General features: G+C 41.9%; 1 protein-coding gene across 5 annotated transcripts in view; it reads left to right on the top strand.

The window, feature by feature from the left end:
• VSNL1 (visinin like 1) overlaps positions 1-15,265 on the top strand; it is a 93,504-nt gene that overhangs the window by 31,559 nt on the left and 46,680 nt on the right. For 3 of the 5 annotated variants that reach the window (XM_075497886.1, XM_075497885.1, XM_075497884.1), the window contains one exon: positions 10,443-10,609. In XM_075497886.1, coding sequence (XP_075354001.1) covers positions 10,448-10,609 — 162 coding nt within the window. In that variant the 5' untranslated portion in view covers positions 10,443-10,447. Of the gene's footprint in view, positions 1-5,650; positions 5,683-10,442; positions 10,610-15,265 lie in introns of those variants that run through there. The other 2 variants (XM_075497888.1, XM_075497887.1) reach the window with 2 other exon arrangements.

Below are 15,265 nucleotides of genomic sequence, written 5' to 3'. Positions count from 1 at the left end.
CGTTTATACACACGCCGCCAGCTTCAGCATCGGGCTTTGAATAGGGCCCTACTGTGACCCACAGGGGTGCATCAACAGTGGAGTTACTGGTGAGTCTGGTATTGCCCTTGCTTTTAATGTTGGAAAATGTAGAGAACTCCCTTTTTGTTTTATTCCAGACTCAACAGAAAACAAATCCACACTTTTAATGAAATAAATTCATGTAGAGAAAAAAAGCCTTACATACCAGTCATTATGTTAGAGCATCCTCCTGCACAGCTTTTACCCTTTCAAATGTTTTTTTTATTGCTTGAATCTAATTGAATATCCATCTCATTTCAAATAAAATTTAAAAATATATCTCTCTTCTTTTGCTTAAACCTCTTCTCTCCATTTATTATTCAATTCAGTTGGATAATTGCATTCCTTAATGTCATTACTCTCTATTTTTCCCCATTTCTTTTACACGGAGAGATTGCAGGCCTGGATCTGATCTTTGGTAAAGCCAGGAAAGTAATCTGAAATCACTGGATTTATTCCAGTTTTTGCTGTAGTGTAATATAAATCAGAACCTAGCCTGTTTGTTTCACCCTTAGTTTGAGGTTTATGTTATCAGCAGTAAATTATGACTGCTTCTAACTTCAGTATGGTGTTACACAAAGACACAAATTCTTCTTACTTTTCACTGATGGACTTCTCATCATTTTGGGATGGGAAGTGTAAGTTTGGTTAAAATCTCTGAATAGAGCCCTATATGTTGTGTGAAGGAGAAAGCTGGTACTTCAGGGTGAGTTTTGCTTCTGAGTGGGGAGAACATGTTCCTGAGGTCACTGATGGGCAATATACCAGTATCATGAAAGTATATTAACTCTACCTATACCTGATAATCAATTTCTCCCAAAATTACTACTGAAAGAATGTCCACAGTTCTTGAGTCACAAAACTGCGGAGGTTGGCAGGGACCTCTGAAGACTGCAAGGCCCTGCTCAGAGCAGGGTCAGCTAGAGCAGGTCCACAGTGCTTGGCATTGCCTGGCCCCGTTTGGCTTTCACCGTGTCTGGTACTCTCTGCCCTCGTGCCTCTGCCCGTGTCTGGGGTGGTGTTCCTTGCCTGGCTTTTCTGCCCTGATAGTAAACATCTGGAGGTGGATTGCTTTCATCTTCCACTCCTACAGGTTGTCACAACCCTTTTTCCTTGCTGGCAAAGTGCAGTTGTGGAGCTGCCGTGTGTTTGGATCCATGGGTTTTGAGAGAGGGTGGGACTGAGCTGAGTGAGGGAGTCTTTCACCCGTGGGGATTTTGGAGAGCCGCAGATGCCACGACACGATGCAGTGTCCATCGTGAAGTACAAGCTCCTGATCACTGAAGAGGACCCAGTTGGCTGGCTTAGAGGAGAGACAGTGAAGGGAGAAAGACAGCCGCTGCCACCACTAGTTCCTTCTAAGCTGACTGACCCCTTTTTCAAAAGGTTTAATAGTTGTGCGGTACTTACTTTGTGTCAGCACGTTAAAAGATCTGTGTGGCTCCTGTATTTGGTTTGCGTGGCAAGGTTTTAGTAGCCAGGGGGACTACAGGGGTGGCTTCTGCTAGAAGCTTCTCCTGTGTCCAATAGAGCCAATGCCAGCCAGCTCCAGGATGGACCCACCACTGTCCAAGGCCGAGCCAGTCAGCGATGGTGGTAGTCCCTCTGTGATAACATAGTTAAGAAGGGGAAAAAGTTGCTGTACAACAGCAATTGCAGCCAAAGAGAGGAGTGAGAATACGTGAGAGAAACAACCCTACAGAAACCAAGGTCAGTGAAGAAGGAGGGGGAGGAGGTGCTCCAGGTGCCAGAGCAGAGATTCCCCTGCAGCCCATGGTGAAGACCATGGTGAGGCAGGCTGTCCCCCTGCAGCCCATGGAGGTCCATGGTGGAGCAGATATCCACCTGCAGACCATGGAGGACCCCACACCAGAGCAGGTGGATGTGCCTGAAGGAGGCTGTGGCCCCGTGGGAAGCCCGCACTGGAGCAGGCTCCTGGCAGGACCTGTGGACCCAGGGAGAGAGGAGCCCACGCTGGAACAGATTTACTGGCAGGACTTGTGACCCCGTGGGGGACCCACGCTGGAGCAGTCTGTTCCTGAAGGACTGCACCCCATGGAAAGGACCCACGCTGGAGCAGTTTGTGAAGAGCGGCAGCCCGTGGGAAGGACTCACGTTGGAGAATTTCGTGGAGGACTGTCTCCCGTGGGAGGGACCCCACGCTGGAGCAGGGGAAGAGTGTGAGGAGTCCTCCCCCTGAGGAAGAAACAATATGTGATGAAGTGACCGCAACCCCCATCCCCCGTCCCCCTGTGCTGCTGGCAGGGGAGGAGGCAGAGAAAATCAGGAGTGAAGTTGAGTCTAGGAAGGAGGGAGGGGTGGGGGGAAGGTGTTTTAAGATTTAGTTTTTATTTCTCATTATCCTACTCTGATTTGATTGGTAATAAATTAAACTAATTTTCCCAAGTCAAGTCTGTTTTGCCCATGATGGTAATTGGTGAATGATCTCTTTCTGTCTTTATCTCGACCCAGGAGCCTTTCGTTATATTTTCTCTCCCCTGTCCAGCTGAGGAGGGGAGTGATAGAGTGGCTTTGGTGGGCACCTGGTGTCCAGCCAAGGTCAACCCACCACCAGTATCATACAACAGTACCAGAACCTTCTCCTCTAAAATATCTTCATCTTTGGCACAGGAAAAAGGGCTTCCCTTTGGGGGAAAAAAGGGCTTTCCCTGTCCAGTGTGGTTCTGCTATGCAAGGTATAGAACAGAGCTCGGGGTCATCCCTGTTTCATGCAAGCTGGCTTAGAAATTGTGTTGACAACTGATGTGAGGAGGTGCTTCACAAGTTGCCTAGGAAGCAGAGAATCATCGAATAGTTTGGGTTGGAAGGGACCTTTAAAGATCATCTAGTCCAACTTCCCTGCCATGGGCAGGGACATCTTTCACTAGATCAGGTTGCTCAAAGCCCCATCCAACCTGACCTTGAACACTTCCAGGGATGGGGCATCCACAGCTTCTCTGGGCAACCTGTTCCAGTGTCTCACCACCCTCATCATGAAAAAAAGATCTTCCTTATATCCAATCTAAATCTATCCTCTTTCAGTTTAAAACCGTTGCCCCTTGTACTGTCACTATAGGTAAAAAGTGTCTCTCCATCTTTCTTACAAGCCCCCTTTATATAGTCAAAGACTGCAAGAAAGTCTCCCTAGAGCCTTCTCTTCTCCAGGCTGAACAACCCCAACTCTCTCAGCCTTTCTTCATAGGAGAGGCGTTCCAGCCTTCTGATCATTTTTGTGGCCCTCCTCTGGAGCCGCTCCAACAGGTCCATGTCTTTCTTGTGCTTGGGACACCAGTATTGCCAGGTCCTTCTCTGCAGAGCTGCTTTTAATCCATTCATCCCCCAGTCTGTATTGGTACTGAGGATTGCCCTGACCCAGGTGCAGGACCTTGTACTTGGCCTTGTTGAACTTCATGAGATTTGCATGGGCCCACTTCTCCAGCCTGCCAAGGTCCCTCTGGATGGCATCCCTTCCCTCTAGCGTATCAACTGCACCACTCAGCTTGGTGTCATCTGCTGTTGAAGCACTGCTGTTGGACAAGGTCATTTTAGTTGTAGCCTTTCGTTTGGATGGGAAAATTCCTCTTCTCTTCCACATGTACTGTTCCTTGGGTACTTACTCCCATGGAGCTTTGCATATGAGATCGTTGGGTTTTTTGTGTGTGAAAGACAGGCTCTGGCTCCGGCTTTCTTCTTCTGTGAAACGATAAGTGTGTTTGAAGGAACGAAGCATCTGTGTGGCTTGATAGCCTGCTTCTGTCTATCCTTCATGCTGACATTAGTAGAGAAAAGGCAGTGTCAGAAGTAGCCTGAGGAGAAAGGAACAATGCTGGGAGTTGTCAGGAGTTATAGTTATTATCAGCACACAGCTGGAAATTTGATAAACAGCCTGCTCAAAAATAATATGAAAATTATTCTGTTACTGTAGATTATACACATAGTTCTCTGCTTTCCCCAGCATTTAATTGTTTTGGGTTTTGTTACACCTATATATGTATGTGTGTTGGAGTCTATACAGTGTTTAATGTACCATTTATAGATTTGTATTGTGTCAAAGATTGCAAAGACACCCACCACACTTGCCTGCTCAATGCCTGCATTTCACATGTAGTCCCCAGGAGTCAGCACGTTCCTGTGGGAGCTTGTGGGCTGGGAGTGGGCAGAGGGGTGGGGATGAAGCACAGCTTTCCTTCCAACCTAATGAGTGCCTGCCAGCACAGCTGAGCTGGCAAAGTGAGTGTTGTCATCTGCTTCTGGCATAGTCCACACGACTCATTCCCGTTTCCCAGAGCCAGGGAAGAGCAAGAAAAACATGCACCATACAAGGGAACTCATTTAATGCACCTCATGAGGCTGCAGAGATGTTGGTTGACTAACCCCTTCAGCTCATGCAGGATTACTGGGAAAACAAGAGCATGAACATGGGCAGGTGTCAAAGCAGCCAAAATATACTGAGATAAGTTGGGGTAGCCCCGTTCAGTTAGGTGCCTGTGCTCAGGGACATAAGGCAAATCTCCCTGCACTCCTGGAGTCAGTGAGGGGAGGGAGGTGACTGCAGTCACCAGCACATCTTCTCCAAATGATCCTTTGGATGAGCCCTTTTTCTCTCAGCTACCCATGGAGGGAGTTTAGTGAAACTAGGCAGCTACTGTGGATACCAAAAGTTAGGTGGTATGACTGCCGTTTCCCCCTAACTGTTTCACAGGATCACAGAATGACCGAGGTTGGAGGGGGCCTCTGGAGATGCTCTAGTCCAACCCCCTGCTCAAGCAGGGTCAGCTAGAGATGATTGCTCAGAGCTGTGTCCAGTTGGGTTTTGAGTATCTTCAGGGATGGAGAGTCCACAATTTTTCTGGGTAACCTGTTCCAGTGTTTGATCACCTGCACAGTAAAAAAGCGTTTTCTTACATTCAGACAGAATTTCCTGAATTTCAGTTTGTGCCCATTGTGTGTCTCTGGGCACCCCTGAGAGGAGGCAGGCTCTGCCATCTTTGTTCCCCCTGTTGGGTATTTAAACACACATTGGTAAGACCCCCTGAGCCTTCTCTTCTCCAGGCTGAACAGTCCCAGCTCTCTCAGCCTTTTCTTGTATGATGGATGCTGCAGTCCCTTCATCACCTTTGTGGCCCTTTGCTGAACTCACTCCAGTAAGTCCCTGTCTGTCTGGTACGGGGAGCCCAGTGCTGGACCCAGCACTCCAGATTTGTCTCACCAGTACTGAGCAAAAGGGAAGGATCACCTCCCTCAACCTCCTGGCAACACTTTTCCTAATGCAACTTGAAAAGAAAATGCTTTTATATAACTGGGTTTAAGGAAAGCAAGCAAAACGACACAGAACTGGGTTTTTAGGGACATGGTTGGACGTTATTGGGGCTGTCTTCTCAAAGGAATTTGGGTCCCTTTTCAGCACAAATATGAGGTCTTCGGCAGCACTCGGTTTACTCTTCCTTAGGAACAGCCAGAGTTATATTTATTTGCACTTGGTCTCTTCGAACATTGAACACTTGCCGAGGAGGCCAAAGGGGAACAGAGAGGAGGGGAAAGAGGAAGCAGGTGGGAACGGAGCTGTGTTAGCAACAGTTGGGGGTGTTCTGAAATTGTTGAGCAGCAAGAAAACAAGCTTCCGTAAGTCATGTTTTGCTGTTGAACTTTAACTTTTTTTTTTCCCTCCTTCTTCTTAGGTCTTTAATAAAATTTTGGTCTGTAAAACTGTGCTCACACTGGCAGTTTAGTACTGGCAAGCCAAGTGGGAGAGGCAGACCTGATAAACCTGTGCAGGAATTGCTGTAGAATATTCCAGGGAAAAAACCTTGCCATTGGCCAGGAGGGTTGGATGATGATTGTGTGGAGAGCAGAGAGCTTTTGAAACAGCACAAGCATGTGTGGGACATGTGATAGCATTGCAGGAAAGATACCGAACAAAAGATATAAACAGGGACAAACTGTTTTAAAACCAGGTATGGTCTTAAAACTGGAGGAACTGTGTTCTTGCTGCATGTGACTTAATGCCCATTACCTCCAAAGCCCCCAGTAAATCATACAAAATCAGTTTGCTAAGCCATGCTGCTGAGTCATTTTAGAGTAACTTCCAGCTGCTGCTGCAGCCCTTTCCTGCTTCCTGGGCTGGCTGGCGTGGACCTCCTGAGGTCCAGTGGGGCAAAGAGCAGGCAAATACATCCTCATATTGTCTCTGCCTGCTGCTGGCACAGCCCAGACTGCTTCAGGTTGGGGATCGGTTGTTTAATAAAATTCCATCTTTTAAATCTGATCCTCCTATGGACCTGTAAAAGCAGCAATTAAGGTGTTACTTAATGAATTATACTGAGCATTTCTGAAAAGCTTATTTCTCTGGGTAGCTGACGGCCTCTTTGCAGCATTTCAGCCAAGAGGATGTGTTTTTAAACTCAACCTTCATTCCTGTTGCTACTTGTGGCACAGCAGTAGAGTTTTAGTGTTTTTCTTGATCTCTAATATGGATTGTGTTGCCCTTGCTAATGTTAATAAGCATTCTCCTGCCAGAGTAATCTCATTGGGAACAGACTTGACACCTTTACTGATGCTAAGTGCCACCCACATACCTGTTTATCATGAATCTCTGCCCCACGATGGTTTGGAATCGAAGCGTGTTGCTTTTTTCTTTTTTTCTTTTTTCTTTTTTTCTTTTTTTCTTTTTTTTTTGTTTTTTCCCTTTCATGATTTTTGCCAATCAGAAAATGCAACAGAAGATGAATAACAGTGCTTGGATTGTCACATTGCATGGTTGGAAGCATGGAAGTTGGAAGCAAATTTGTAGTTTAAAAGAATAAAATTTACTAAACAAAGAAATGCTTGCAGAGTGACCTTGCCTCCTCTTGAAAACTTAGTGATTGTGCAGCTGTTCTCTCCTGTCTTTTCCTAATGCATATTCATAGATTTTCACAAGGAAAAAACATGTTTGGGAAACCATGATTATAAGTTAATTAAAAATAGTTTTCATTTTAGAAAATTAAATGTGTTGGCAGTGGCACACTCATTGCTAATGGGTGATTGTACTTTTTCAATAATAATAAGAGATTCAATGAAACTCTAGAAGATGTTAGAATATGATTAACTAGATAATCTATGTATTTGAGTTTTTATTCCCAAATAAGCCGGATCTCCCAGAGCCAGAAGTGTGAGTTTATATTTGATAATTATATGAGACTCTTGAGTTTTCTTGCAGATTGTAATTCAATTCCATAAGAAAAGAACTTTAAAACGAGAAGAAAGAATGAGTGTCTCTAATTACAGGAAGGCATTGTGACCAGCTTGGTCAGCTTGTTCAGTCCCTCATCTCAAACAGAGCCCGGCAGGTTATGCACCGTACTGTGCTGGAGCAGCAAATAAGAGTACAGAACCCAGCAGTCCCAAATTATACCTTCCTCAAATACTGGTTTGGTTCTGAGGGAAAAATAGTTTCTGAAAGTGTTTATCAAGATGTCAGCTGTGGTTTTCATTTACTAGAGGATATTACATGGCGAGGTACATCAGGGATGGCTGGAAGGTGTTCGGGACTTATTGGACAACCTATGGCAGAACAAGCAGCTGACCAAAACAAGGGACCTGTATCACAGAGGCAGAAAACTGGTGTCTTATTTCTCTGAATCTGGTAACAGAAAAGGTTATGTGTAGATATATTTGTCCAGCTCTTTATTCATGTATTCTTATATACGTGTGGACCCACTCCATTTTTTATAGTGATTTACGTCCACATTACTGGAAACAACATAGCTGACTTGGGAAGATGGTGCTGACATTCACAGTTCTATCTGCTTCCACCCTGTAGTGCCAGGTCCAAGGGCTGTAAAGCTAACATGATAAATACAGAAAAGTTGGTATTACAGAAAATTTTTCAGTCAAAGCCACCCAGTTTTTGCCCATTGAAGATTCTTTTTTTCATGTGTAAGTGTCGTTAAGTTAAATATTAATGGTGATAAGAATCCAGGTGAAAAGAGCCAAGTAAAAGCACACTTGACTAACTTAAGAGAGCCAGAAGATGCCTTATGAATCTACCTAAGGTAGTTACTATAATTGCTGAGAATCTTTAAGGGTCCTCTGGGTCCTAAGCAAAGCACCTTATGACTGCAAAGGGTAACACAGTTTAAAGGAGAAAAAAGAAAAAAGGGGAAATAAACAGGCCCCTTAAAGATTAAAACAAATAAAACAGTCTATTATTTCACTTAAAAGCCATCTGAGTTGGAGCTAGAGAAATAACTGTATTAGTATACTTTAGTCTCTATGAGATTGAAATTCAGATTAGGCCAAGTTAGGTCAATGTCATACATGAAAAGATGGGGACTTCAAAGATAAGACTGGAGCAATTGTTCTAAATATTATAAATTGCAAACCTGTCGTTTAGTCAAAACGGCTAATTTCTGGGCATCTGCATGTACAGTTAGGCCTGTGGCAATTAACTGAAAGGTTGAACTCTCCCATGTTTGTGCTAAATTTACCAAAATGTGTGGATGGGAGCTTGGCAAAGCTTCAAAGTAAGTTTAGAGCAAGCAGTGTGCTGCCCTTAATTAACAGCTGAGTGAGTCCTTGTATCGGGTTCTTGTAGCTCAGGGGATGCAGGGCCTTGAGCAAGAAAGCCTTGCGGCATCTTGCAGCATTGGTAGAGCAAGGATGTGCAGAGCCTGGGGAAGGAGGATCTGCTTGCTGGAAGCACCCCAAGAAATGGTGCCCCACTTCCACCTCCAGTTACATCTGTGCACAGCACAGTGCACTTGTCTAACAGCCGTGTCCCGAAGGTGTTGAGGCATTTCTGGCTGGAGTTTCTAGCCTGATGGGTTGTGGCATTTTGTACTTTCTGATGACCAAATTTCCCAACTTTGTACCAGCTGAATGCTTTGACCAAAGATACCTTCCTTCTCGGCGTCGGGGATGTTTTTGCAGCCAAGTCATGTGCTGTCTTGGCAAAGGGGTTCGCTGCCAGCCCTGGTTGTCCTGGTGCGCTGGGGGCTGGGGGCTGTGGGAGGGGGTGGGGACAGACCGGGGAGGGACGTTGCCAAAGGGGAGAGGGTCCATGAGGTGTTTCAGGAAGAGACCTGGTGCTGCTGGTAGTATGGCACCGGGGGATGTGTTGGTCACACACAAACCGGGAGGCATGGTTAACTTTGTGCCTGCTCAAAGAAGTTTCCCTTAAAAGAAGTGATATAAATACATTGATTCATTGGAACAGAGCAAAGTATGTCCTTCTGAGGAGAAAGAAACTTCCCCTTCGAAATAGGGGAAGATGCCAAAACCAATAGATTAATATCAGGAATGGGGGGTGATATGGACTAGAAATCGATGCATTCAATGTGGTGCTGTCATTAGAGATAGATGCTATATTGGAAGATAAAAATGGAAATGCTAAGCTAGGCTCAGGAAAGAAATTATCCATCACTTTGCAGTTCTGTACAGGACAAGTTGAGTACTGTCTGTCATTTGATTAAAAAATAACTGAAAGACATCTCCTGTCATGAAATAAACTGCAGTAGAATGGGAAAAAGTTCAAAAACAGGATTTCTCAAAAGTTCTCTCAAAGGACGTCTTTGGTCAAACATCAAAGGACCTGGAAATATCTCAAAGGGTTAACATGAGAAGTACTGAAATTACTGTATTTATCTATATACACATGCATATTTTATGTTTCTCTATGTTTTATTTTTAATATTTGTAAGTATGTATATAAAATGTGTATAACAAATGTACTGGACACCTCCAGTGTCAACAGTGATGGGATATAAACCATCTATTGTGTATCAACTACACAGTAAATATATTCATATAAATATATGTCTATATATGTATATATACACATATATGTGCATATATATAAAAATGACATTTGTTTTCCAGTTTGGTTTCATCATTTTTTGAGACCAAGTGTGTGGACTCTCGCATTGCTTCCTCCCAGTGGATCATCTGGTGCTGTACGTTACAAGCCTGTCTGTCCACAGCCTTGTACCTGTGAGGAGCAGCTGCTAACATGGGTGTCATATCAGGAGAGATTTTCAAGACAAAGATAAAGAGGGATTCTGTGGACATCCCTGAATCTGTGAAAAGGTTTTGTTAAATTCAAAGAAAAAGTGAAGTCATCTTTTTCAGCCTTAGTGTAAAGAAAAGCTAGAATTTACCTAACTTGAAGGCAAATGAGCAGTCTGTCTCCAGGCTTTAAGACTCCTAAATATTGACTTTTCCATCATTTCAGCCTCTAATATTCAAACATAACTTAGGTTCTTGTTTACTAGTGAGTCTGTGAAGTGTTTGACTAAAAGCAGCAGTGAGTATGAAACAAGTGATGCGTTCAAGCTTTGTCGCTAATTCCAGTTTAAAATGTTCACAGCAACTTGGCTAATTGTATTAATTTATTTCTTCTTAAGGCAGAATGGGGAAACAGAATAGCAAGCTGGCCCCTGAGGTGATGGAGGATCTGGTGAAGAGCACGGAGTTCAATGAGCACGAGCTAAAACAGTGGTACAAAGGATTTCTAAAGGACTGTCCAAGTGGTAGACTGAACCTTGAGGAGTTTCAGCAGCTCTACGTAAAAGTAAGTTATTTATTAAGCTCCTATTATATGGCCATAGAAAAGGTTGCAAAGTAATGTAAAGCAAAGATACGGTCAAGAGCTGCCATTCATTTAGACTAAGGAATGCCTTTGCTAGAAGAAGCAATGGTGAAGATGAGGAGGTAAATGGGAAGTGCTACCCTCATCATACCAGTGATTCGTATAGCTACAGTGACCAGAACCAAAAGTTTAGGAAAAAAGCTGTGATTTACTCACAAGAAATATACTCTCTGCACTCTGTAATTTACGGGCCTCTTTCACCTTCAAAGAGTGGTTGTGGTCCTGTTCAATAAACTGCACTGTACCTGTGTAATACCACTGGAATATAACTGTGTGATTGCTGGACCCACTCATATAAAAGACTGTCCTTTTAGTTTCAGCAAAAGTGGTGAAGTTTTGTGGTAGTATGTCTCAATAAATTATGCACTGTGCACAAAGGATTTATTTCTCTAAATTTTAGTATTGCCTTTCTTTTTTCCCTACTGTCTCTTTGCCCTCATTATATGTGAAAGGAAAATCAGGCTGCTTGGTTTATTTTCTTATTTTTCATTATTTTATTAAGTTCAATATAGTCTTTTCCTTACATTTATTATGTATTTATTCTCTAACAAGAAGAGCATGGGGGCAGCATAAGAAGTGTATTCATGTTACAAAGATAATTATATTTTAATTCAGAATCGAGTGTCTGCCTTAAGGTCAGATACTTCAAAGTAATTTTAATTAGGAAAAATATTGGATGGTGATGATGAACAGTAGGATCAGAACAGTTCATAAATACAATGTGAGGCTGAATAAAAAAGCCTTTCAAATGTAAGTAAATATTGAGCACACTGACAATTTCTGCAGACAAGTGGGACTGTCTTTTCCCTTAAATGTATGCTACAGTCCTTTCCTAAATTTCTTCAGCCTTGAACCAGCTCACTCTGCAAATCATTACCTAGACCCTTTTTCCTCCTAATGAATGGTCTAACAAAAACTGCTAACTCCAGCTTACATAAATAAGCTTCTGTCTTCATATTTTAATATTTATGGCTCAAGATGTTGCCTCACAATCCTTTTCTTAAGAAATGACTGACTTTGTAATAACTGTTAGTTTCAGATGAAGGAATTTTTACTGCCTCAGGTATTGTGCTTGTTATTGGCTGATAATTTATAGCTTCCATTTTAAACAGTACTCGGTGCACATCCAGCAAGATCAGACATCTAATAATTTCTCTTGCATGTTTCTGAGGAAAGTAAATGGTCTTTACAAAATATATGCTTCTAATAAAGTATGACAACTGTTTAACTCTTTAGAAATCATTATTTTCTTTTTGGCAAATCACAGTAAAGGGATTAAATTATTTTTTTTTTATGATTTTGTGTGTTGTGGGGAAAGGTATCTTCTGAAAATAGCTCAAAACTGTTAGGACTTCCTCCCTTCAAACGGGTGTTTGAAGTGTTCACAGATATTTCACAAGATACTTTACTTATGAAGAAATACCAGAGAGTAAATTCAAGATCATGTTTACAAAAATGGCAGTGCAAAAACCAACATGAAGAGCACAGCAGTATTTTGCTCTTGAAATTTGGAGACAGCTCTGTAGTCTTACTAAGCTGCATATCTGGCTTTTAGTTTTATGGCCTCATATATTTTTAGATACGCACATCAAATAAGATTGTCTCCCTTGCTTTTGTAGTTATGGGTTTTGAGATCTGTTCTGTAATGGTACTGTTATATATTTAGTCCAGTTTGTTGTCATTCTATATATAAGGTCTATATACAGGGCTAAATACTAATTTTGTAGAGGAGAAATACAATTAGCTGTAGTAAATCCAGAGCTTTACTTCTCCTTCTGTCACAGAAATGCTTGTAAAATAATGGCCCTGGGCTCTCCGAGGAGCTAATAGTCCAAGTGCTGTCAGTGGTGGCGACTTCTCCTATGTAGGACGTTCTGCGTGCCCCGGCTGCTGGCTGCAGACAGAACCCCAGATGCGAAATCTGATCTTTCCAGGAGGAGCCACCAGCAGGAGGCCCAAATCATTATGATTACATTAACAGCACTTCAGTTCCTTTAATGCATATTCAGGGTGAAAATGTATGAAGCGTGTATTGATTAATAATTCCTCTGCATGAACTTATAGTTGAAAGGGATGACATTTTATCTCTTGGTCAGAACTGAATTTTACTGAAGAAGATGTCCATCAATAAATATATTTGGAAAAGAAATACAAGACTTATTTTCAGTTCAGATTTACATTTTCTTAAGATGACACTGTTTCTTTGTTCATGAGAGTTGTGTGGTGTGCTTTCCTGTGGATTGATAAAAGGGTGTTGGTCATCAGACTAAGATGCAAAAAAACCTCTTCTTTTCTCACAATTAACCACAATAGAAAATATCCTTAGCTTAAAGAGCAAAAACATTTTAGGCTATATCAGGAGCATTATTTTGAGGTGAATTTCCTGATTATCTCTACTTACTGCTCTTCCATCGTAATTACAGAGTGGGGTGCACGATCTTGGGGCACAGAAACTGCATTTTTTTGCATGAAATGTAACCAGACGATGTGTTCTGGGATCACACCCAAGGTATTACTATGTCTAATGCCTGCTAATAAGCTAGAGTTAGTCTGAAGTAAAACATCCCGAACGTGTGATGTGGATGTCAGGTCCGCAGCACTAACTCTTCCACTCTACATATTTGCATCAATTGTGCTTTGCTGTTTACTGATGTAGATGAAGACTGTATTGACTAAAGGGGGAATTACTCTAGCTTGGCTTGGAAACCTTTGCTATTGAAGTTTCCATTATGAATACAAATCATACAGTGCTTAAAATAAATAGCAGTTATAAAAATGGACTCTACAGAAAAATTATTTGCAGCACTTTTAGTGGAAGTGTCTATAAAAATATTTATTCAAGAACACCTCTTTTAAATAAGCAGCTAATAGGCAGAAATATACTTTATACTGTTGCATATTTAGCATTGTCTGCAATCTAACAGGTTCAGTAAGAAATATTGGTACATTTTTGGGTGGATGGATGCTTCTTGGGATCCCGAATCTGTGGCAAGATATTAGGGCTCGTGTTTCCCTCCATGTTACTGAATGAGGTGAATGCTTCAGCAGGTTTTGAAATAGTTTATTGAAGAATTGTTTATATACTATAAGCCCAGAGCCACAAAGAGACCTAAATGCTGAAACACTGAGTTAGCTGCCCCAACAGTCTGCACAGAGCTTGGGAGGGGGAGAAATTTGTGGATACCATTCTGAGAAAGCTGAAAGTCAAGCCAGCATGTTGTAAACAAATGTGCCAATGCAAAACCACAAGGTAATGCTCAGGACAGGAATTTGTATTAAATTCTACATTTCTCCAGGGTATACGCATCTGTTTTCCTATGGGAGTTGCATCTTTCAAACCTCTCCTGCAGAGAACTATTTAGGACATTAGAAGTCAAAGCAAAATCAAGTGGCTGGAGTCCTTTTTCTTTCTCTCTTAAGTAGCAAAGATAATGTGAATGACTTATCTTTACCACAGTGATTTAAGTACTCATCAAGCTGTAGGAAACTCTGAATCAATTATCATGTCCCTGTAAAGAGTTTGAATCTGCACTGCTCACCCTCTCATTGCTCTACCTGTGATGAGATAGGCCCTTCTGGGCTGCTGGCAATATCCCAATTAACCTCTTTTTCTGCAGGAAATCGTGATAAGTAGTATCGGACAGTCTGGAACCTACAGTTTCCATCTTCAAAGTGAATATCCTAACTATTAAGCTTAATCCTTGCTTGCTTTCTTCATTTTCCTTTTTTCTATCCTAAGAAGTCCTTAATTCTCTTATCTTACATAAAACATCATTAGCATTGTGGGCAGAGATCTGAAGGAATTAATCTGCAAAAGTGTCATTAAAATAAAATATACCAATAAAACATTCTGGACTGTTCCTATCATTCTTTAGGGTTTCTTGCAGTCTAGAGGGCCAAATATATTTTCCTTCAGATCTTTTGAATTCACTGGGTTTAGATGGATATGCCCTAGAGTGTGTAAGTGTGCATAATCAGTGCTAATGTTCACAGGAATTATGCATGTTTATTAAATGGAAAATAGGCTTCTATATTGTGATACTTCTTGGAACTGGGTCACTGAACTTGAGAAGCATATCCTCTGGATTAATAACAGAAACAAGCACCAATGGTCCTTTAACTGGGAGGGTAGGGTTGGGAGCGTTCATGGTATAATGCTAGCATTAAACAAAGTCATTTGCTTTGTAAATTTATTGCACATCTATTATTTAGCTATGTTTTGGGGTTTTATAGACAACGTTTAAATAAAAAAAATAATAATGCCATTTGATTAATTACAAACAAATGGTTTGTCATATTTTTGGCTTCTATCTCACATTTCCTGCCTTGAAGGGAATTGATTTCTAGTCCCTCATTTTAATATATGTAGAACAAAAGAATCTCAAAAATCTATTGAAATTTAAGTGGGTATATTTGCAGCCTCTTTTTCTCTATCCAGATTTTCAAGACAGACTAGCATCTTTCTAAAGATGGCAGAGAGCTCCTCAAAATTTTAGGTTAGAGCTGTGTTTCAGGCTTTCAGTGGCTGTGAAGAAGTGGGATTCCAGAACAGCACAGCTGTGTTTACAGATGCCTCTA

Source organism: Mycteria americana, chromosome 3 (genome assembly GCF_035582795.1).
Source record: "Mycteria americana isolate JAX WOST 10 ecotype Jacksonville Zoo and Gardens chromosome 3, USCA_MyAme_1.0, whole genome shotgun sequence".
NCBI classification, from domain to species: Eukaryota; Metazoa; Chordata; class Aves; order Ciconiiformes; family Ciconiidae; genus Mycteria; species Mycteria americana.
The sequence above is the reverse complement of the archived record's forward strand: the minus strand, read 5'-3'. Positions and strand labels throughout refer to the sequence as shown.